At 43.6% G+C, this 23,866-nt stretch overlaps 1 protein-coding gene and 1 long non-coding RNA gene across 32 annotated transcripts in view; one reads left to right on the top strand and one right to left on the bottom strand.

Moving 5' to 3' along the window:
- PALS2 (protein associated with LIN7 2, MAGUK p55 family member) overlaps positions 1-20,700 on the bottom strand; it is a 41,166-nt gene extending 20,466 nt beyond the window's left edge. For 2 of the 30 annotated variants that reach the window (XR_014517686.1, XM_083468287.1), the window contains exons 1-3: positions 20,224-20,526; positions 17,742-17,815; positions 278-381 (exon numbers count right to left, since the gene is read on the bottom strand). Coding sequence is in view for 15 of the 30 variants with exons in the window: in XM_083468287.1 (XP_083324413.1) it covers positions 278-376 (99 nt within the window). In the remaining 15 variants the exon portion in view is untranslated. Of the gene's footprint in view, positions 1-259; positions 382-13,387; positions 13,410-17,741; positions 17,816-19,500; positions 20,180-20,223 lie in introns of those variants that run through there. The other 28 variants (XR_014517688.1, XM_083468286.1, XR_014517693.1 and 25 more) reach the window with 22 other exon arrangements.
- A 74-nt stretch (positions 20,701-20,774) lies between these two features.
- LOC310690050 lies at positions 20,775-23,496 on the top strand. 2 transcript variants are annotated; one of them, XR_014517842.1, is made up of 2 exons: positions 20,775-20,892; positions 23,144-23,496. It is a non-coding gene; the product is annotated as an uncharacterized lncRNA (long non-coding RNA). The 2 variants fall into 2 exon arrangements; XR_014517843.1 differs by lacking the exon at positions 20,775-20,892 and adding an exon at positions 21,577-21,699.
- The last annotated feature ends 370 nt before the right edge of the window (positions 23,497-23,866 follow it).

The raw sequence follows: 23,866 nt of genomic DNA, 5'->3' as shown, positions 1-23,866 counted from the left end.
ACTTGAAGCATATTCAGGTGTGAGTGTGAGGCAAGTTCTTCACACTCATTCACACTCATTGCCCTGCAGAATCTTGCTAGTCCATACCAAGAGGGTTATAGAGGCAGAAATCTAGACCCCACTGCACACATGATAAAGTCCAGCAACTCTCCATATACTGAGCTCTTTCCAGCCCCACCTTCATGCTAAATTCTGAAGTTAATATTAATATATATATTAAATATATATTTATTTATATATATTTAAACAACACTGTCACCTTAGCAAGCGATCTTACAATAGGATTCTCCATAATTCCTTTCAAGAAAATAAGGTCTATTTCTTCAGCTCCTGCTGATGGAGGCAAGTCCGTAAGGTTGTCCAAAACTTGCTGCATTGCTGCTGAAAACAAAGATGAAAAGGGAGAAGTTGAGCAAGAGATCATTTTTTTAAAAGTTAGGCTTAATCAAATAAATTTAGCATGCCGATTTTTCCTTTTAAACTGTCATTAAACTATTTAAGGCCCAAGCACACTGTTTTCACGTCATCTGATTATTTTTTAAAGAAGCATTTCAACAGTTTACATATAAGTGTGTAAAAAACTCATCATTAGTGCTTATGGCACAGTTCAAACCCAGTTACTGTGTATTTTGTTGTAAGTGGACCGATCTGTATGCTTAGAACAGAGATATAAAAGACATGGTCAGTAGTGCTGAACCTAAATGGATGTAATTACTGGCCCACAATTGTATTTGAAGGCACAAGTATACACTCACAGTTGCATTAAATTTTAGCTGATCAAAATCCCACCACCATTAAACAAAACATCTTAAGTGCATAATATTGAGAAAAGGAGGTATGGCGGTACAGTGGTACTCCGCAAGACGAATGCCTCGCTAAACGAAAAACCCGCAAGACGAAAGGGTTTTCCGACTTTTAGAGGCTTCGCAAGACGAATTTCCCTATGGGCTTGCTTCGCAAGACGAAAGCCCATAGGGAAATCTCCTGGGACAGCGGGGAAGCGCAGCGCACCTTCTCCTCTGTTCCCAGACCTGTCCTGAAGGCTTGTGGTGGGAGGTCCGGGAACAGAGGAGAAGGCGGCAGCGCTTCTCCTCTGTTCCCGGGGCTTGCGGTGGGAGGAGGGTTTTTCCTCCCCACCGCCAACATTCAGAACAGCATTCTGAATGTTGGCGGTGGGGAGGAAAGCCCTCCCTCCCACCGCAAGCCTTCAGGACAGGTCCGGGAACAGAGGGGAAGGCACGCAGCGCTTCTCCTCTGTTCCCGGACCTGTTTTGAAGACTTGCGGTGGGAGGAAGGTTTTCCTCCCCACCACCAACATTCAGAAGGCTGTTCTGAAGGCTGGCAGTGGGAAGAAAAGCCCTTCTCCCGCCGCCAGCCTTCAGAAGAGTTCCCGGAGGGCTGCCTAGGCTGCGGATAGCAGCATGCTGCCCCGCGCAAGGGGCGCTCTTAAGCAGAGCGCCCCTCGCGCGGGGCAGACATTCGCAGCTTGGGGAGCCCTGCAGGACTTCCCCGCAGGGCTCTGCAAGCTGCGGATAGCAGCCTGCTGCCCCGCACGAGGGGCGCTCTTTAGCAGAGCGCCCCTCGTGTGGGGCAGACATTCGCAGCTTGGGGAGCCCTGCAGGACTTCCCCGCAGGGCTCTCCAAGCTGCGGATAGCAGCCTGCTGCCCCTCGTGTGGGGCAGACATTCGCAGCTTGGGGAGCCCTGCAGGACTTCCCCGCAGGGCTCTCCAAGCTGCGGATAGCAGCCTGCTGCCCCGCACGAGGGGCGATCTTAAGCAGAGCGCCCCTCGCGCGGGGCAGACATTCACAGCTTGGGGAGCCCTGCAGGACTTCCCCGCAGGGCTCTCCAAGCTGCGGATAGCAGCCTGCTGCCCCGCACGAGGGGCGCTCTTTAGCAGAGCGCCCCTCGCGCGGGGCAGACATTCACAGCTTGGGGAGCCCTGCAGGACTTCCCCGCAGGGCTCTGCAAGCTGCGGATAGCAGCCTGCTGCCCCTCGCTTAAACCTCTGCTTAACAGCGCCCCTTGTGCGGGGCAGCAGGCTGCTATCCGCAGCTTGGAGAGCCCTGCGGGGAAGTCCTGCAGGGCTCCCCAAGCTGCGAATGTCTGCCCCGCGCGAGGGGCGCTCTGCTAAAGAGCGCCCCTCGTGCGGGGCAGCAGGCTGCTATCCGCAGCTTGGAGAGCCCTGCGGGGAAGTCCTGCAGGGCTCCCCAAGCTGCAGATGTCTGCCCCGCGCGAGGGGCGCTCTGCTTAAGAGCGCCCCTCGTGCGGGGCAGCAGGCTGCTATCCGCAGCTTGGAGAGCCCTGCGGGGAAGTCCTGCAGGGCTCCCCAAGCTGCGAATGTCTGCCCCACGCGAGGGGTGCTCTGCTAAAGAGCGCCCCTCGTGCGGGGCAGCAGGCTGCTATCCGCAGCTTGGAGAGCCCTGCGGGGAAGTCCTGCAGGGCTCCCCAAGCTGCGAATGTCTGCCCCGCGCGAGGGGCGCTCTGCTAAAGAGCGCCCCTCGTGCGGGGCAGCAGGCTGCTATCCGCAGCTTGGAGAGCCCTGCGGAGAAGTCCTGCAGGGCTCCCCAAGCTGCAGATGTCTGCCCCGCGCGAGGGGCGCTCTGCTTAAGATCGCCCCTCGTGCGGGGCAGCAGGCTGCTATCCGCAGCTTGGAGAGCCCTGCGGGGAAGTCCTGCAGGGCTCCCCAAGCTGCGAATGTCTGCCCCACGCGAGGGGTGCTCTGCTAAAGAGCGCCCCTCGTGCGGGGCAGCAGGCTGCTATCCGCAGCTTGGAGAGCCCCGCGGGGAAGTCCTGCAGGGCTCCCCAAGCTGCGAATGTCTGCCCCGCGCGAGGGGCGCTCTGCTAAAGAGCGCCCCTCGTGCGGGGCAGCAGGCTGCTATCTGCAGCTTGGAGAGCCCTGCGGGGAAGTCCTGCAGGGCTCCCCAAGCTGCAGATGTCTGCCCCGCACGAGGGGCGCTCTGCTTAAGATCGCCCCTCGTGCGGGGCAGCAGGCTGCTATCCGCAGCTTGGAGAGCCCTGCGGGGAAGTCCTGCAGGGCTCCCCAAGCTGCGAATGTCTGCCCCACGCGAGGGGTGCTCTGCTAAAGAGCGCCCCTCGTGCGGGGCAGCAGGCTGCTATCCGCAGCTTGGAGAGCCCTGCGGGGAAGTCCTGCAGGGCACCCCAAGCTGCAGATGTCTGCCTCGCACCGGGCAGCAGGCTGCTATCTGCAGCCTAGGCAGCCCTCCGGGAACTCTTCTGAAGGCTGGCGGCGGGAGAAGGGCTTTTCTTCCCACCGCCAGCCTTCAGAAGGCTGTTCTGAAGGCTGGCGGTGGGGAGAAAAGTCCTTCTTCCCCTGCCAGCCTTCAGAAGAGGTCTGGGGACAGACTGTCCCCGGACCTGGTCTGAAGGCGGTCTCCATAGGAACGCATTAATTGATTTTCAATGCATTCCTATGGGAAACCGTGCTTCGCAAGACGAAAAACTCGCAAGAAGAAAAAACTTGCGGAACGAATTAATTTCGTCTTGCGAGGCACCACTGTATTCAGAAATAAGCTGAGAAGAAAAAGCAGCTACCCCTTTCAAAACCACAAAAACACAATCAAAAAGTCTGTTAAGAACACGAATCTCATTTGAGAAAATTCCAATAGATTCTGCACTGTTGTAATCCAGTTGCCTTTATTGTATAAGATGAACAGAAGACACTCTTAATAGCCCCTTCTTCAAAAAAACTATTTCTTTTTCTAGCCAGTTGTACTAAGTACAATTTTTCAGCCATATAGTACCATTCTCAAAGTGAAATGGAGTTGGGTTTAAAGGAATAGCTGCTATACCCACACTTTCTAATAAATGCATCCCATTTCTTCCTAGCAAACAAGTTCTCACTGAAAGCATGTGTAGGAGGCTAATGACAGTCACATTATGCTTTCAGAAATTCTGACAGCAACGGGGATTTTTTTCTTTAGTGGATAAACCAAGGTTGTTGCCAATCACTCTTAAGGTTTCTGAAACATAATGCAGTTGTGCTAGTTAACATAAAAATTAGGGGGAGCAACGCAGGCATAGCAGAAAATTCAAGTTAATAATCCAGGCTGTTCTGGAACTTGAAGAAACAGATACTAACACCTAGCCATCTAAAATATTTTTCCAGTTCTGCCTAAAGAAACCAAGACAACCAGTGTAAGCTGCCACCTTGTTTAAACCCAAAGATCTTGAAAGATGCACAGAAATTTTTCTCACATCTAATATGTCTGTGTATACCCACAGGTTTTCTACATGCTTGAGACAAATGTATAAGCTACATACAGTGGTGCCTCGCAAGACGAAAAGAATCTGTTCTGTGATTCTCTTCGTCTAGCGGTTTCTTCGTCTTGAGAAGCAAGCCCATTGACGGATTAGCGGATTAGCGCTATTAGCGGCTATTAGCGGCTTATCGGATCAGCTGATAAGCGGCTTAGCGGCTTAGAAAAAGGGGGGAAGGGGAAAAAACCCGCAGGAACTCGCAAGACATTTTCGTCTTGCGAAGCAAGCCCATAGGAGATTCGTTTTGCAAAGCACCTCCAAAACGGAAAACTCTTTCGTCTAGCGAGTTTTCCGTCTTGCAAGGCATTCGTCTTGCGGGGCACCACTGTAGTGTTCAATTCTAGTCTCTACACCTCAGAAAAAGGTATTATACACCTGGAAAAGGACAACCAAATGATCCACTCCCCTATGATGAAAGGTTACACTATCGGGAGCTTTTTAGTTTAGAAAACAAGAAAAAGGAAGGGGAAGGACGTGACAGACGTGTGTAAAATTATGCATGGTGTGAACAAAAACAGACATACTAGAACAGGGGCCATCCAGAGAAGCTGAATATTGCAAGGACAGTTCAGGACAGACAAAAGAAAGTAATTCTTCACTGGGCTCACAGCTAAAATGTCTCTTAATGGCTATATTTCACCAAGTACCTGAAGTTGCCATTGTCTTAGGGAGTCATGTGGTAGGGACAAATGATGTTTGTATAATACCTATTACTGGAACCAATTTGTATAATAATTGAGAATATACCGGGGGGGGGCTAAAAAATTCTACTTCACTAAACCCAAGGCTCACATCCTAATCAATATATATAGTAGCTCTTGAAAATTTATATTGTGCCAATTGTACAAAACACAATCAGTCTTGCTGTTGTAATTTATTTGATATGGCCCATTTCAGGTACACATCTTGCAACATGAGCCCACATTATAACTGTTAACTGTTATAAAAGCAAATGAATTATTATTAGAAAATGAATAATATGCTCTTTCATAAAATGTAACAAGGCTGCTTACAACATAATAGTAGCAATAAAATCAGTCTTTAATTATGTTTAATAGATACCTATAGACTGAATAAAGCATCAGCAGATACTGGTTGGTTTAAAGAAAAACTCATATTGTGAAAGCCTATCTAAACAGTTTGGTTTTTAGAAGATGTCTCAAAGTGGGCTGGGACAACTTCCTTCTAATAAATTTGGAAGCATGTGCATGACACCGCCTCTCTATTCCAATTATTTAATCCAAACAACCCTGTAAGGTAGAAGATATTCTGAGAAATGAGACTGGCCCAAGATGACCCAATTAATTCCATGGCTAGAACATAACCTATTACAGTGTGACTGGCAGTGAATCACCACGGCTTCTTTTCCCAACATCCCATCCCATCCCATCTCAGGGACAGATCCACAAATTCTGCACATTCATACCACTACCACCAGGCTTGCTCATATCTTGCCTCATATCCTCGCCACTCCACTGGAAGTCTGAGGAGCAACAGCTTCTCATTTCAGCTCTGTCCAGTTGCTATAGCTGGAACAAGGAAAGACACCATGGTATCTCTAGAGTTATTTTGACTTTCTCTGCTGTGTGTAGATTGGCTGGCTCTTCAAAACTCATTTGCTCAACAGACATTTGTCCTTTATTTTAACACACTGTCATTTGGATTATATAAAAGAATAATTTAGTGTGTGAATAGGTCTGCAATTTTAATGAATGTTGATTCCGTTTATTCAAAATCCAGAGATAGATGGCAACCAGCCCAATCCATTATGTTCATGTCCACCATTCTAAAAAACAACTTCATATTAGACTTCTATCAACAGTTGTTCATATAAAGCTCCACATACAGGCAATTAAGACTATCTCAACCATTTTCAAGCAGTGGTGGTGTATCCAACAATACTATCAGTCTTGTATAAATTATATTACTCTATACTATTAAAATGCAGTGGCTGACATTTATCTTTGTGAGGAAGCACAGACTTCCTCAACAGGATATAAATGATCCTAACAGGTTAGGTTAATGTCCGTCCAGCCCAGAATGTAATATTCAACTGTGGTGGCCAGTATACTAATTTCTTTCTAAGGGCATGTATTACAAGAAAAGTTATATGGAACTGTAATTCCCTCTAAGCTTAAGGAAGACAATGTTTTAATGGCATCATACAAATGAGCTTCATCATACTGGTTAATAGCTATAAGTCAGGATTACCAGTTTAGATATGTCTAATCTTTTTCTGAACCCAGTCATGCTATTGGCCATGATAATATCCTTCAGCAATTAATCAATAGCTCCTTACTACCATGCATGAAGGCCTTTTCTTTAAAGTAAATATACAAATTATACAATTCTCTTGAAACAAGTTATCTTTAAAGAAACCAATTACTTATCATCATGAATTATGCCCATCATATTCCACATGAACACCAATTCACATTTATCAAGGTTATAAACCCTAAGCCTTTACATGTGATTGCATGTGATACTATAACATCTAATCTGAAAGCTACACACGTCTTAGGAAAATGGCCCTGGTCTATCTATCTCAATACTGACTGGCAGCAGCTCGCCAGGATTTCAGAGAAGGAGTCTTTCCCATTCCTACCTGGATATGCCAGGAATTGAACCTGGAACTTACAGCATTCAAAGCAGACGTGGTACCACTGAGGTATGGCACTTCCCCACATATTTTAGAGGCACAGCAAAACATAGGAAATTTCAAACATTCTTCATCTTAAGGTACAATGTAAAAGGTTGAAGGCAACTGTTTCTCATTTCAGGGTCTCTCTCTCTCTCTCTCTCTCTCTCCCTCTCTCACACACACACACACACACACACACACTATTACTCTACAATTTTGAAGGAAATGATACATTTTTTCCATCAAGAGTAGCTTCAATTCAATGCTTCCAGCAGAAGCCGTGTAAAGAACGGTGGATATATTAAAGTCTTAAATATTGTTTCTTACGCATTAATACAAGTATAGCCAATGCCATTCTTTTAAAAAATGCTTTCCAAAATTAGGCCACTCCTTTGCTTATTCCAAGCTCGCATAGTTACCTATTCATAATCCACAGCAGCTATGGAGTGTCAAAATTCCCAATGCAATTCCAGGCATGCTTACTCCAAAATCCCACTGAGTATAATGAGACTTGCTTCTAAGTAAGTGCACTTAGGAATGAAGCTTTAAACAGATTACATCTTTCTATTTTCCCACCCTAGCTACAAAACTATGTTCTATATAGATTAGGACTCCATGATATTTAGAATATGCTTGCCATTAGTAATCTGCCCGTACTATTTATCATGTATGTAGTTCTCCCAACAGTTGTTATCACAGCCACAATTCTACATCAACTGTGACATTTATGGCTTTTGTAGGCTACTGGAGAAAACTGAACATCTGAAGGACAGAAAACAATCTTATAATTCAATACAAGCAGTGACTCCCATCAGAAAGCAACACAGATGCGGTAACATTATTTGTTATCTGCTAGATTTCCAATTGGGTCCCTAACTGGGTTACAACAGCTCCTATCATACAAATACAAGCCTTCAGTTTGAAAATGTCACAAATGTTAGAATGGTCTTCCAGGCTTGTTCCCACCCACCACGCTGTTTCACAGCAGTTCACACATTAGTGTGGCATACAAACATGTTAATGTGCCACATCAGGTTTGACAGGCAGAAAAGTGGGCAAATAAGTTGACTGAGCATATGTATACACAGAATAAATCCACATCCAAACTTGGAGAGTAGGGCACATCTGACTTGTTCCTGGCACCCTACCATGAACATAGAGCACATGCTGCGCCAGAGTGCAAGCTGACCCTTGATCTGCATGCAAGTATCACAGTTTATTGATCATTCAAAACCAGGGCTTCGGTCTAAGTGGAATCACCTCAAGTATTACAGTTTGATTCAGTTAAGGAAGAACACAGGAAGTTGCCTTATACCAAGTTGCCACAGGCCAATCTATTTCAGTGTTTGCACTGACTGGCATCAGCTCTCCAGGGTTTCAGACTTTGCTTTCCTATAGGTCAGCCTTTTCCAGCCCTCTCTATAGTACATGAGTGCTATTGCATTCATTTTCTGTTTGTGGGCTTCCCATAGGCATTTGGTTGGCCACTGTGGGAACAGAATACTGGACCTTTGGTCTGACCCAGCAGGTCTCTTTATGTTCTTAGCCTTGAGATGCCAGGTTGCACCTAGGACCTTTTCATGCCAAGAATGTGTTCTACGACTCAGCTATATTGATTCTCCTAAGGCAGGGATTACCAACATAGTGCCTGCAGGGTCCTCTCCCCACATTATAAGCTTGAAAGCAGCATCCCATTGTAGCCAACATAGATTATGTGTTACCCACAACTATTTCTCTATTTTGCAATTGTACCCAAGAGGACTGGGTGAGTTAAGGTTTAGTTCCCTATATTTCAGATAATGTTACATTGTGGTTAGAGCCTCTAGTAATTTTGAGGAATATATAGCAGCTATGTGGAGATCCTAGGGATGAATATATGGATACAAACAACCACCACAGGGGTCTTTTTTCCATGAAAGATGCAAAGCTGATACTAGCTGATGCCTTTTGGGGGTTACAAAAATGTTAAGTGATTGCCTCAAGTGTTTTAGATGACTCCTGTGAACATTTAATGAGTCTTCTGGCACCTTCAAGAGCAACAGATTTGTGGTAGCATAAGGTTTCATGGATTAGAGCCGACTCTGTCAGATGCATGCCATGAAGTGTTCTCAGGACGCAGATGTATGTGCACACATGGGTACAAAGGGGTGTGTGTGCAAAGAGTAGAGCCAAAAGGACCTGTCATGCAAGAAAAATCATTGTCGGAGACAGAAATGATCAGCTTATACAGAATGCAAACTGGGGCTCTCCCCGAGCAAACTGCTTATTGTCTAGGGAACCCCTTATCCATGCTATCATTATGAAAGGCTCTGGAATGAAGTGTGTATGTCCAACTTAGTGTGTGTGTTCCTTATTAGGTGTGTGTATTCCTTATTTGACACATTCACAAGCTGAGCAATTGCTAAAAATCCATGACATTTTAAAGTTTTCTGAATTGTCCTCCGAGGAAAAATTTAAGCCTTGCTTTCAGTGTTTAAATGGCCATTTTTACAATTTAACTTTCAGCATCTGCTTTTGCCATCACCTACTGCCGTAGTTTTTCTTTCCTCCTGCTTCTAAGACTATTGATTTAATGCATGCTCCAATAATACATTAAAGTGTTAAAAACTGCCTGAAGCTGTAAAAGTTTTTCTATGGCTTATGAAATGGAAGGGGCATGATCACAGCAATAGGAGTAATCAAAGGGCCATAGGCGATTTCAATCGCTGTATAGCTGCATGTATAAGATGAAATGACCACAGAAGTAGGCTGCACTGCTACTAGAACTCTACCTTTAGTCATTTGAAGCCAAATCTACTGAAAGTTGCTAAAAAGATATCAAAGCTGTACCACTATCCCAAAAGAAATCTAACAGGGCAGCAAGTTCAGTAAGTTCTAAATAATTCAATAAACATAACTAGAAAAATATTAGTTTGCACTCTGGTTGCACGTGTGCCTTATTAGCAACTGATATGGAGCGCACAATTACAGTGACAGGAGAGGAAATAAAGCTGCATCTGGGCTTCTTGGGTGATTTTACTCTCCTGATAAAGAGCCTAAATAACAGAGATTGAGAATCCCAAGGCTACATCACATAAAGAAGCTTATTATGGATGGAAAACAAGGAGAAGGAAGAGAACACACAATGACAATGGAAGCCATGTCCTGTTTCTGACTTTAATTATGCTGGTTGGGTTGGTGGAGTCACTGATTATGCAGTAAGATTCAGACCTATTGAAAATCCATGCTGATAAACAGAGAGAAGATCTGAGCTGCAAAAAGCCTATAGTTACAGCGGAAAAGAAAGGAAATGAAATATTACAATGCCTGAAAAGGAGCATCAGCCTCAAGAGTTTCAATTCTAGTAATAAGAGCACTGACAGATTGACACTTGACTGATTCCTCCCAGAAGCTTTACAAACCATGATGCAGTTCACACAGAAGTCTCTCCTCCCTAAAGCAAACAGAAGACTCAGTGGTAGCCAAGATGCAGGGACATTGTGACCTGTGCCACTAATATCCCAGTTAGGCAGTCCAGAAAGATAAGATACTGATAGGTTACAAAAGAAAAAAGATAATAGGGTCATGTTCCTCCTGCTCATCTCCTAGCACTGATAATCTGCAAGGGCAACTAAGGCAATTTCAGTTTCAAAGTAAGTGCAAAAAACAGATTTCAAGATCTAAATGAGTTTCCTCACAAAACCTGGAGCGGGGTTTTCAACACTTAAAATACACTCTTCCAATGCTAAATCTAAAACACTGAACAACAAAGCTTCCTATTAGGGCAGAGGAAATGCGTCATCTAATACTAAGAATCACCCTTATTCAATTCACCTGATCCTGTATTAACATTCAGTTACTCAGTTACTTATCATGCTAATTGCTTTACTAGTGAATTGTATGCCACTTCCAAGACCCACATGCCAAATTGGTTCTTGCTGAAAACACCAATAATGTTCTAAAATCCATTTGAACATTATCCAGAAGACTGTAAACCCTTTGTTAGGAATGATAGTGAATCTTTTGCCAAAAATTATGCAGCTCATCAAGAATAAATCAAGGTATATAAAAGATTGCATCAATGTATTCAAGTCTAATTTCAGCACCCTGCCAAAAAACCTTTGAACACTGTATTGTTTTTAATTGATACTTTCTAACCACACTTATTATAGTTGCATAGTCAGAAGACTGTACAAGAAGACAAATTTATTCTAATCTTAGGTACAAAAGTACCTATGCAGGAAGCAATTCTGTGTGTGTGTGTGTGTGTGTGTGTGTGTGTGTGTGTATTAATATATATTAATGGCCAGGCTTTCTAATTTAACAGCCAAAACTTTAACAATATTCCTGATTATGTTGTGTGTGACTAAGTAACTGCTAATGTCTGAAGGAAAAGATAGGTCCAACCAAAAATGTGACTACAATCTTTCAGATGAGCAGCACAACAGATTTTCAATCTGTACAGATGTAAGTGGTATGTCATCATCAGTGGCTAAATTTAGATGTCTAAAAACTTGGCTATCTCCATCCTTTTTCAGGGGGAAAACTTTTTTCCTTCCAAATTTCAAACTGAGAGCTGCAAATGCATGTAATATTTTGATTATTATTAAATAAATTTTATTGGAAAGAACAATAGCAGTGCTTACTTCCAAGAGACTGCCAACTGAGGAAGTGAACGTACTAAAGAAAGTTGAAGTGCTTCTGAAAAGGAAGACATTTTGACAATTTTTCAATGAATCCACATTCCTTTAAAATTAATTTTCTCATCTCAATCTACCACTTGTAAGAAGTGGGGTTCATGTCTTTTGTTGTCTCAGTATGATACATAATGGGACATCAGACATGAGTATTTTAAAAACAAAACAAAACATGCTGTTTCTTGTATTTAGCCACATCAATTAACTTACAATCGTCAAAAACTGCTGATGAGGGAAATGGTCTAAAGTTTACTATTTAAATCAAACTGTTTGGGCTTTTTCAGTATTAAAACCCCGGGTTACAGAGGCTTCAGGTTGCATTTTTTCTGGTTACAGAATCGCTGAAATCTGGAAGTACCGGAATGGGTTACTTCCTGGTTTCGGCAGTCATGCATGCACAGAAGCGCTAAATCACACTTTGCACATGCACAGAAGCGCCGAATCACAACCCGTGTGTGCACAGACGTGCTGCTGTGGATTGCAAACGCTGTGGGTTGCGAACTTGCATCCTGCATGGATCACGTTCGCAACCCGAGCATCCACTGTAAAGCTTCCCTGTGCTGGAAAACAGATATCCACATTTAGTTTGTTAAAGCAATTATCTGAAAGGCAGATTAGGGTGTGTCAGACAATTTGTACATTTAATTTGTATCAAACTCAGATTTCTCAGGTGGTGGAAAACAGCCAGTCTTGTATACCTGGCATAGTCATCAGTTTAGCTGTAGGAATCCCAAAAATGAACCACTGTTCAGCTAAGAAGCTCAATTAATACACTGGACAAGTCTGGCTTAAACACTGTCGTAAGCTCCTCAGAGGAAAGAATCCAGCAAGAGCTATAGCTGAAGCTTGTGTCATCCAACATAGGATGGCTTTTCTGCCAAACCCTGCCTACACAGGTTGATGAAAGTGTGTCATGTGGCAACTGTTGACTGAGCTACTATGTAAGACTGATTAGCAGCATCCTGTTTTGTGTTAGTTCAGTCTTAAATATTTTCATATTTCTTGTCTAATTACATCCCAAACAATCTAAAGCTGCATTCGTAACCCCAATTACCTGGTAGCCTCATTAACTCAATAGGACTTCCGAGTAAACAATGTCATTCATACAAAGCCATTAAATAAGTAAGAGCACTTGGTTGATTTCCTGCATTCTCCCTAGTTTTGTTCCAGGCTTTCTGCCTTCACTCTAGCAGTTAAGTCTGCTTGCTTAAATCACTTGCTTTTCAAGCATCTTCTAGAAACTGGTGTCTTGCTCACTCATACTTGTGGGGTAGCTTGTAGCCTAGACCAATTTTTTGACAAGAGTACCTGATGTAGTTGAGGTCTGAACAAGGAGCACACACCACACAAATGTAAACCTTTATTGTACCTTCAAATGGTTTGGGCTCTCATTTCCAGAACCAGGCAGAAGTAAAATACATGGCTGCCCAGACCCCATTAACCAAGAAAATTATGTGAATGAACTGAGAAGGGAGTTAAGGGAAGTTAAGTTAAGGGAACTTCAGAGGCTGGGTCATTTGGAACAGGAGGAGGAGACAAATTTGTATCATAAACAGAAAGATCTGGCTACAATCTTGTAACCAATTCAGTCATATGGTTATAGTGAACTGAAATGGAACAAATCAGAAATGCTACACAAACAAGAGAGTAACTTAACACATTCATATGGCAACTCATGATAGGCACAAATAGAAAGTCAACCAAACCAGAAATAACTCAAATAGTGCCGAGAATCTGCTAACAGTCCAATCCTAATCATGTTTGCTCAGAAATATTTCAATGGTACTTACTCCAAAAGAAGCAAGTAAGTTTAGGATTGCAGCTTAAGTCTCCTAGCAACAACAATAATACTATTTAGTTCAACATGTATGTGGGCAGGGTATCAGTCATTCAATTTCAAGGAGAACAGCACCAGAAAGAAAGAGAATTGGCTTAAAAAAACAACCTAAATATGCACAGTTGAGAATCAGATTACTGCAGAGAGCATGGGAATTACTAAAGGATTAAATAGGAGGCCCTTCTTCATGTGTCTTCTCCATGAGAGGTGTGGAGGTGGCAATGTGAAAAAAGGCCTTTTCTGCAGTGGCTTTCCATTTGTGGAATGCTCTCCCCAGGGAGGTTCAGCTGGCACTTTCATTATATAGCTCTTCAACCATAAGATGATTAACATCTTATGCCCTTTTAAATGTGTTTGTGGGAGGGGGGTTACTGGTTTGTTTTGTGCTTGTTATGTATTATATATTTTATCTTGTATTTTTATGCTGTGAACCGCCTCAAGATCTACAAATGAAGGGCGGTATACAAATTTAATAAATAAATAATAAAACTGAAGATTGATGCAAAGGAAAAGAAATACACGTATCCAATCAAATTATGAAGATCCATATTCACTTGCTAGACCAGGTACCCCAGGCAAACCTGCATCTGTATCACTGGTGCAAATGTCATGCATTCTGGAAAATCAAGACCTCAGTTGACGAAGGACAAATGCCAGAAAATACCAATATACCGGTAATTAAACAGAGCCAAGGAAGAGCTACAAAGCAAAGGAAGACTTTATAGAAGGAAAAACCTTCTCCAAATTGATGAAACGGAAGAACACAACTCTAGCAAGGTAACTATATTTTAAAGGGCACCAAGATGTCTGTTTAAGAACACTCAGTAGCAGCACTAACTCAGGACACAGAAAGGATTAGATGAAGGTCATAAAAGCAACCCTGAAAAACCTTAATTTAAAAATTCTATTTGCTTCATCACAGACACTACTGAAGAAAAATAACCACCTAAGCTACAACTTTGTCAATACAACAGAATCATACATTCATGTAGAGGGAATAAAGGGAAAGGAAAGGAAAATCAATTAAACTGTAAGAAAGCATAAGAATCAGGTGTCACTTAAAATCTGAAATGACAAGGCAATTTAACTTTTAACAAAATCTTAGCCCCTATCAGATAATAGAAGGTAGCCAGCACAAAACTTTCAAAAAGAACCCAGGGAGCTACCAGTACACAGGACATCAACCAAACATTTGACAAGCATTATGGGGGAAACCACCAAGGCAAGAATTGTTCAAAATAGATGTACATGCCATGCATAGAAGTGTCAGCACAGCTTCAGCAAAGTAAGTAACATCCCACCAAACTATCTGAATTCTCCAAGGGTTTCAGCAAAAGGAACTCCATATACTGGGTTTTTCAGAATATTTTTTTATGAAAAGTCCTTCTAAACAAATAATTTCCAGTGCAGTTTGGGTGTAGCCAAAAGCATTTTAATCCACAACCCTTAACATTTTACTCTAACATTGTTTTTTCTGCATGTTTTGGAGGCTTTGTACAGTTCCTTTGTTCACAATACATGCATAACTCCTCTAAGTTTGACTGAATTATTATTTGCATTTGGGGAATATGTGAGCCCCATTAGATGCTGCTGACTCTGCTTGGTATGCAAAATAATTAAGAGGAAGAGAAAACTAAAACAGAGGCCAAGAGCCAAATACCATTTATGGGTGTAGTTTTCCAGCACCTTATCTTCCAATGGCATATAGTTCACCCCTGAAAGCTGCTCCTGAAGGTTTTGCATCCTCCACAGCAAGATTTAACATGATGATAGGAAAAACTGATATCCCCCATGCCAAGTGTAATAAAGTTCTTTCAACCAAAACAATGCAGAGCAAAGGTCATCACTCCTGCTTCTAATAGTAGTTTCTAGGTCATTGTGCTAGGCAATAAGTCAGCTCCTAGTAATCAAGATCTTCTGTAAGACAACTCAGTACATTTGTTTCTCTGAGATACATTTCGACCAAACTTCCCTTTACATTACAAGACTGATCTGTGGTACGAACCACTGAATAAGGTTGGTATTCTATGCAAGCTTTATTGCCAGCTCTTACATCAAAGGCTCTCTTATATACACTGCGCCTTGATATCATCTGATGTATTCATTCATGAAAAGCCTCTCACCAAAGAACCAGCAGCCATCTGATATATATATATATATATATATATATATATATATATATATATATATATCAGAGAATGATTATCTGAGTCAGCCATATCTATATAAGATCTGTCTAACAATTAAAGGCATGTCCTTAGTAGGTTTGTTAACTGCTGTTACTTTCATCATTTGGACTGACTGGGTGTATGGAGTGCCTTAAATTAGCAGAATCTTGGCTGACTGAACATTTGTAAGGGTTGTCAGTAACTAGTGTTTGGATAACCCCAGAGTAACATGTAGCCCAGCCTTCTCCAGGTGATCTCCAGTTGTAGTCCAGCCAACATCTGGAGGAACACAGGTTCACAGTGCCTGGCAAGTAAGGTGGGTTTATAAGAGTCCTACTGAATTAGCTAAAGTCAGTTTTTAGTTTCCTTTATTATTTGGAATGCTGAAACTACTTCAATGCTACACTACTTGCTACTGTAATAGGAAAGGCTGTCAAGCTAATTATTGCCATCCAGAATATCTTTAGATCAGGACTTCCCAAACTTGGGTCTCCAGCTGCTTTTGGACTACAATTTCCATCATCCCTGACCACTGTTCATGCTAGCTAGGGCTGATGGGAATTGTAGTCCAACAACAACTGGAGGCCCAAATTTGGGAAACCCTGGTTTAGATGTATAGTCACTTAGCATGGCCGTGAAAACAACTTCTGGTCTAACCCAATCCAGGTGGGCAATGTCAAGTTACAACGGCCTTTTCTAACCCTCCAAAAGTATTTCACTGCTTTAAAGAAGGGAAGGGGACCCTGGTGACTGCCAGATAGTTGGACTGTAACTCCCATCATTGCTGGTGCTGGGTGGAAATGATGTGAGTTATAGTTCAGCAACATCTGGAAGTCACCCAGTTCCCAATCCTTGCTTTAAACTGATGATTAACACAGAGAGAATGTCAACTTAAGATTTAATTTCAGGATATGCACCGAAGGACACATAAGAAGTTCCAGTGAAACACACTTATTTCAAGTACACTATTTAAAGTTAATATTTTTAAAATTGATATAAAACATTTGATGAGATTTTGTGACTTTATTATTGTATCTATTCCATTTCATTTATTAACATCAGCATTCCAATGAAATGTTTTTCAAGAGCCCTATTGATTGTCTACTATGTATAGATTCAGGCCATTGTATTACCATGTGTGTACAAAACTCACAGGCCAGTGACATAAGAGAATGACTTATTCAATTGGATTTTGTGTGACAAAAGACAATCAGACAAACACATCACACATTTGACAAAGATATACGATTGGCAAACACACCACAGGGCATTGTATCAATGCAATGCCAATTTGCAGAAGTACTAGTCTTTACTAACATCCACTTTCATAGGCACTATATTGCACTATGGCTCCAGCTTTCAAGTTTAAGAAAGGAACACCATCATAAGGCAATGATTCTGGGGATTGCAACATGTTCTGGTAGCATTTCAATCCCCCCAACACACTATTACCATACAAGTCAATATATCATTTGTCAGTTTACAACATTTAAAAGTGTTCATACCCTTGAGACCCCCCACTAGATCCCGCTATGCCTTTTTCTCAAAACTCGAAACTATGACACCGAACGGATATCATATTCCATATTTACATGTTTTTACTTATCATACATACACAGTGCACCCTCCCGAAGTAGGCTAAAAATGATTGAGAAAGCAAACAAGACACAAGAAGAAGTCTAAGGTCTAAAATCGGCTTATCCAACAGCCCCCTAGATACTTCAAATTCCATATTCATGCTATCTGAAAATACTTTCTCTCCAAACATAATATTCACTTGTCCTTTTAGCAGCAATCAACAGCTGCATACTAATAATGTGCTATGATCTACAAGTTGCTTTGATAATTTAAATCTTATCCAAATGTACCTGAGCATGCACTGAAACCTGGAAATCATTGTGAAAATAAAATTCATCCCTACATGCACAGCTTTCCACATATGTCATTTATTTATTTCAACAGTATTTATATACAGCATAATTTTTTTTTCAACCCTCTAAGCAGTTTGCATAAAACGACTTCCTCTTATCAATGTTTTCTGACAAGGAATTATTTTCAATGAGCTGTTAAATAATATCAAAAAATTATATATGAATACATATCTAACACTGCAATTCATTAATAAAGCTTGCAACACACCTGCTTAGACACGTCTTCATCAGGATTTTAGGCTAATACGTGAGACATCATTTTTTCTTCCACACAGCCATTCCCTTTAATGAAAGGGAATAGGAAGTTAATTAATACATGATACTAATTTATTGCCATTTGTAAATACAGCTGCTTCATTTAGAAGAAACACTATTGTACCAATTTTACAAGAGCTATTCAGGCTTTTCATAAAGATTTTTGGCTTGCAAAATTTGTCCCAGTACAGCAGACAGTCACTTCTTCAGGGTTCTGTCAGTCTCCATATTAAATTATTGACAACATAAATATGGTCAGAATAACGATCCAAGAGTAAAACTCTAGATATGATCAAGGCTCAGATGAGACAGTGTACATACAGTGAAATATTGAGATGTCACTGTAATATTAATATACAAAAGACAGTTACTAAAAGGAACATTTAACAAAATTAAGTGGCCTATATATCCAAAAACAAACTCCATTATCATTCAGGGCACAATGCCCTGCTGCAATAAACATCTAGCTCTAATTAATAATTTCCAAGTAGTCCACAAACAGCAAAAAGGAGATGGTTGAACCGTCTACCATTTTATCAGCTTATATATCAAGTACAAGATTATTATAATGACAGAGAACAGTAGCTGGCCTTTTAGAAACAACCCCTCACTGACATGATAGAAGCCATCAGCCATAATAAGAACATTATGACAGTCATCCAATAAACAGATACTAGTGGTTCAAATACAATATACCAGAATTTGCTCAAAGCTTCCTCTAGTCCAAAGGTCTATTTATAGTTACCCTGCCTCTGTTCAGTTTCCAAAGGCCCCTCCTCTTCCCAAAGCCAATAAAATGAAGTTTAATGGATGGATGTAATCCTGAGCTCTGTGCAGCAGAATTGAAAAGAAGCTCTGCAGCACCAGTCATCCAGATCGCTGCACCTAGCTCAAACAGGTGAAAAGGAACCACATAACCAGATCACCACCACTGGTTCTACCACGAGCCAAACGTGATTATCTTATACTGCTGTGTCGTCAGAGCATTAATTTAAATGACGCCCGCCCTTCCTTCTGTCAGCAATAGCCACAACCAATTGGCGGAAAGCCAGAAGCAAGTCCACTCCATTCAGAGCCCAGCCCAACTTACAACAAATGACATCCATGCGGGGGGTTTTTCCCCCATTCACATTTTGTGCCTTAAGTAAAACTATTTCAACTGCTGTGGCGTGCGAGGCACCCAAGGCATTTCGAAGAGTTAAAATCCAAAAAAATTGGGGGGCGGGGGTGGGTTAGTGGGTGGGAGAAAGCTTCGCTCTACAGTTTCGTAAGGACGAAGCCGATCACACCAAGAAAGCATGATCAAGCCAAAGAACCGACTGGCTCCCTTCCGCCCCCCCCCCTCCGTATAGCAACACCCTGGGCACTCAAGAAATGCTACCGTGGGAGGGGGGGCCGCCGGCACGTTGCCACCCGCAACCCCCCACCTCGCTGCATTAGTGGCGGATTGCAACACTTACCTACCTTCTTCCCCCCCCCCCAGCCTCCCTTCCCCCGCGGCCAATCCACGCGCTCGCCCTGCCTCCCGCCCTCCTGAGCTCCAAATCCAGCGAGGTGACAGCACCGCCGTGGCAATCGCAGCCCACCCACCACCCTTTTTCTCTCCCTTTCCACCTTCAGTTTCAATGCGGATCGCAGCCACCGGTTTCCCCACCACCACCACCAACCAAAAAAAAATAAATTAATAACAAACAGCCCAACAAAATACGTGCCTTTCACCTGGTGGAAGAAGCCAAGATTTTTGGGGAAGGGAAAGAAGAGCGCGCGGGAGCGACTCTTGGGTGGGTGGGATTTGTCCCCACGCCGCCCCGAGGATTTGCTGGAGGAGGCGGGGTGAGCGAGGGAAGGGGGGGAGAGGGAGGGAGGGCGGACAGGATAATCCCGCAGAGGGCGGGGAGATAATCCCGGGCGGGAGGGAAAAGATTATCTCCCCTCCCTCCCCCGGCAAGTATTTTCTCCTCCTCCTCCTGCTCCACCACCGGGGATAATCCAGGGGAGCGCTAGGAGAGGAAGGGGCCATACGAGGCCCGACAAAAAGGGCGGGGGGGGGCAAAAGAGAGGCGCCAGGAGCCCCTATGGCACAACGGGGAGGAGGGGGAAGAAAGGGTCGTCTCTCTACCTGAGGGAGCCCCTCTCAGCACAAGGCTGGCGAGGCGAGGAGGCCGCCCCATGGCTCCCTTCGCGCTGAGAGGAGAGTCACGGGGCAGTTGCCGCCTCCTCCTCCTCCTAGTCCCACATGAGCCTCTCTTTCCTCAGCCCGAATAGTAGAGAAACTCCCGGCTCCACACACACAAACACCCACCCACACCCCGGGGGGGGGGGGGAGAGCAACAGGACCGCCGCACCGCCCCTCCGCGTGGAGAGGCGCAGGCGCCCGCCCGCCCAGCTCGCGCCGGGACTGTTGAGAAGGCAGTTGCTGCTGTTGGGGCAGTTACCGGCGAGGCGGCCGTTGGTTGGTTGGTTGGTTCGTTGGTTGGAACGTTGGTTGGAACGTTGGTCGGTCGGCTGCCTTGGCCTCGTCTCCCTCGCGCGCGCGCGCGCACCCTCCGCCTCCTCCTCCTCAGTGGGCGCCGCTCTGCCTCAGCCCCATCTAACGCTCTGGAAGTCTCCAGCCAGGAGCCCGCGAAACCGCCACCGCCACTACCGCCGGCAGCAGCAGCAGCGGCAGCAGGGCGCACGCGCGCGCGTAGAGCGCTCCCTGCCTCTTGAGAGAGGCACCGTATCTGTCGCGTGTGTGGGCTCTGTGAGAGCGCGAGCGCGCGCGCGCACTCCCACAATACACGCACAGAGGAGAAAGCGGGAAGCCCTCGCGCTCTCTCGCGCGCGCGCCCCGATGGAGACGCGCGCGCGAAAGTTTTCCCTCCCGCTCGGCTCGCCAATTGATCTTGCTGGGAGCGAGCGAGCGCGCGGGAAGGACGGGGAAACCCCACCCCTTTTCTTCTATGGCTCCTCCCCTTTTAACCCCTTATTTATTTATTTTTAACAACTCGTTTTGGTGTGGGTTGGATCCAGCCTCCCTTCTCTTGGGAGCAAAGGGTTGCCTGATTGAAGAAGTAAAGCGCTTCAGGTTTTAATATCTAAGTAAACGTCGCAAGAATTTCACTGTAAATAGGATTTCTTATCTGAGGCTCCCCCCCCCCCCACTGCAGGGCGCGATGTGGGGGAAAGGTAGCTCGGGTTTATGTAGGCTGCGGGCACACCGTGCATTTAAAGCGCATGGCTTCTCCCAAGGAATGCTGGGGGTCGTAGTTTGTGCCCCCCTCACAGAACTACAGTTCCCAACACCTTTAAACTACAGTTCCCAGGATGCTAAAGGGAGAGACTGTGCTTTAAATGCATGGTGCATAGGCAGCTTAACCCCCCCCCCCCCTCACAGAGTTGCTGTGAGAATAAAAGGAGGAAGAGGGAACCACCTTGAACCTGTTGTTAGGACATAAATGGTGTAATACTAAAAATAAAATGAAAAATTAAAATGATTGTTTCTTCTTTTTATCTGAGCTAAGTGAGAATGTGCTCCTGTTGTTCATGCAGTACTTTTTTTTACACCCAAGACCGAACGTATACTCTTGACAATAAGCTCTATTGATTTCCATACAGTTGACCTTCAAATGGATAATCACTTGTTCATAGTTTGTGTGGATGATCTTGCAATACAGCCTGTTTGTTTAATAATAATAATAATTAATAATAGCAATATTAGCATTAATAGCCATGATAATAACAATGTGTTATAATGTTACTGTATAACAAACAAAATCCAAATGGAAAACCCTAGGCTACATGAATTATGAATAACAAATATGAGGCTTTGTTTCCCTCGTTTAAAGATCCAGGAGGATTTTCATAATCTATGGAAATGGTATTAAAAGCAGGGAAAGAGGCCGTTCTTAAAATCAGGAAACAACCATGAGGTAGCAGAGTACTTTTTCTGTTTTAGTACAGTATAGCTATACTTCCTGTTCCTATATCATTGTATACTACAGACTGGCTTCAACATGTTTTCTGACTGAACAGTCACAAATATATTGTTCTCCCCCTTTTTTCTTGTTCAGTGAAGTCCACGCCCCAGGCCTGTGTGCCAATCTCAGATTGACACTTCTACTAAAATGGCAGACAGGTGTGCTTAGTTATTGATCTGGGGGCCCAATATGTGTGTTTTAGTGCATATCTTAACCTGATAACCTCAACAGAAATCTTGAGGGAAACAAAGTTAAGGGCTTAGAGGGAAATTTGATGAAAAGCTCTTGTGCTGTGAGCCTCTGTGCATTTCTATGTACTGAAGAAAGGATTTGGCAGCCTAGTACAACTGATTTCAATGTGGCTTTTTCCTGAGTGTGTGCAGGCATACACTCCTGAGTGTGTGCATGGCATAAGGCTCATTCAAGAAACAGAATTTATTTATTTACAAAATGCATGTAACCATCTCATCAATAAATATCCCCATAGCAACTTATGAGCAAGGCAATGTTAAAAATACAATACACAGTAATTCCCAAACAACAATAAAAGACAAAAACAAAATGTTCCTTGTAACAGATACAGTTTGCAACCCAGATTTAAAGCAAATGAGAGGGTGGCTGCTGTACACTATCCAAAACTATTAGCTCTGTCTCTCGGTGTGCATAGGACCAGAGACATGGAGGGCAAGGGAGCTGCTGCAGTGACCTGTAACACTGTTGCCATGTTTGCCATTCTGTCAGAGAACAAGCAACAGTACACTTGTAGCAAGTGCAAGATGGTTGTCTTGCTGGAAGAGAAGGTGTAGCAACGTGAGACCCGCCTAGCCACACCTCAAGCAACAGTATAAGTAGATAAATAGGTACTGCTGCAGCGGGGAAGTAAACAGTGTTTCTGTGCGCTCTGGTTTCCATCACGGTGTCCCGTTGCTCCAGAAGTGGTTTAGTCATGCTGACCACATGACCCAGAAAGCTGTCTGTGGACAAATGCCGGCTCCCTCGGCCTGAAAGCGAGATGAGCACCACAACCCCATAGTCACCTTTGACTGGACTCAACTGTCCAGGGGTCCTTTACCTTTTACCTTTTTTTACCTGGTTTAGTGCTGTGCCTTCCTGACACAGAGATTTGGAGTCTTAATCCTACCCAGTGGGCACAAGTTAGTTAGGATGACACTGACCTTTGCTGAAATTAACAAAACCGATCTTCCCTACTTTTGCCTTTGGGAATGGCCATACTGAGAGTCATTTCTATTATATAATATTTTAGCAAAATGTTTTGAGATACTAAAATGCCCATTGCATAGATGAAGTTTTTAGAAAGAACTGAGACTCAAGGACTTTTATTGTTGTTGTTGTTGTTATGCACTCATTGTGGTATTCATTATATTTGCCTTAATAGGACTACTCTGCGACAATTAGATTATGGACTGCAGCCAAGTGCACTCATTTGCCTTTTACTCTCTTGCATTTCTCTGCAAAATTTGGCGGCATTTGAGAATAACCAAGCGCAAGTGTGTGCCCTACCGCATCGTTTATGCTGACACTAACAGCAGTATCAACACACTGTACTAGAGAAAAGGCAGAGCCAGTGACCAACAGTAATGGTACCAAGGAAAGTATCCAAGCAGAAGAAAGGAGCTAATCATCCAAACAAATGGCCACAGCGCAGCATTCATGGCTCGGGAACGAGTTTGATCCATCAAGAGAAAATCTAAACTGTCAAGTGAGCAAAAATAAAATCAGATGTTGTTTCATGTTTCTATTTCCATGCCAAAACGCCACTGTCGTTGGCTCTTGTGATGGCATTTAGGAATGCACATAGACATGGTAATGAACTTTATTGAGAGAACGAGATCACAGTGAACATATGGGGCTAAATGCACCCAAATGTAAGCAGTTTGAACAACTCTCATTAATTTTGATAGCTGAGTTAATAAAAAACACACCTGCATGTTCTCCCACCAAAATCTATGAGCCTATGGCTGTAGTCCTAACCTTGTTTACCGGGAAGTAAGCCCCCTTAGGACCTATTTCGGAGCCGAAGAGGTGAGGATTGTGCTGTTAAATGAGCTGAACTTGAATGCATCCTTACTTAGCCTTCATATTGCAGTCAAAGAGGATG

This window comes from Podarcis liolepis (genome assembly GCF_965112155.1).
Source record: "Podarcis liolepis genome assembly, chromosome: 12".
Taxonomy (NCBI): Eukaryota; Metazoa; Chordata; class Lepidosauria; order Squamata; family Lacertidae; genus Podarcis; species Podarcis liolepis.
Note: the sequence above shows the minus strand (reverse complement) of the source record. Positions and strands in the feature narration are given on the sequence as shown.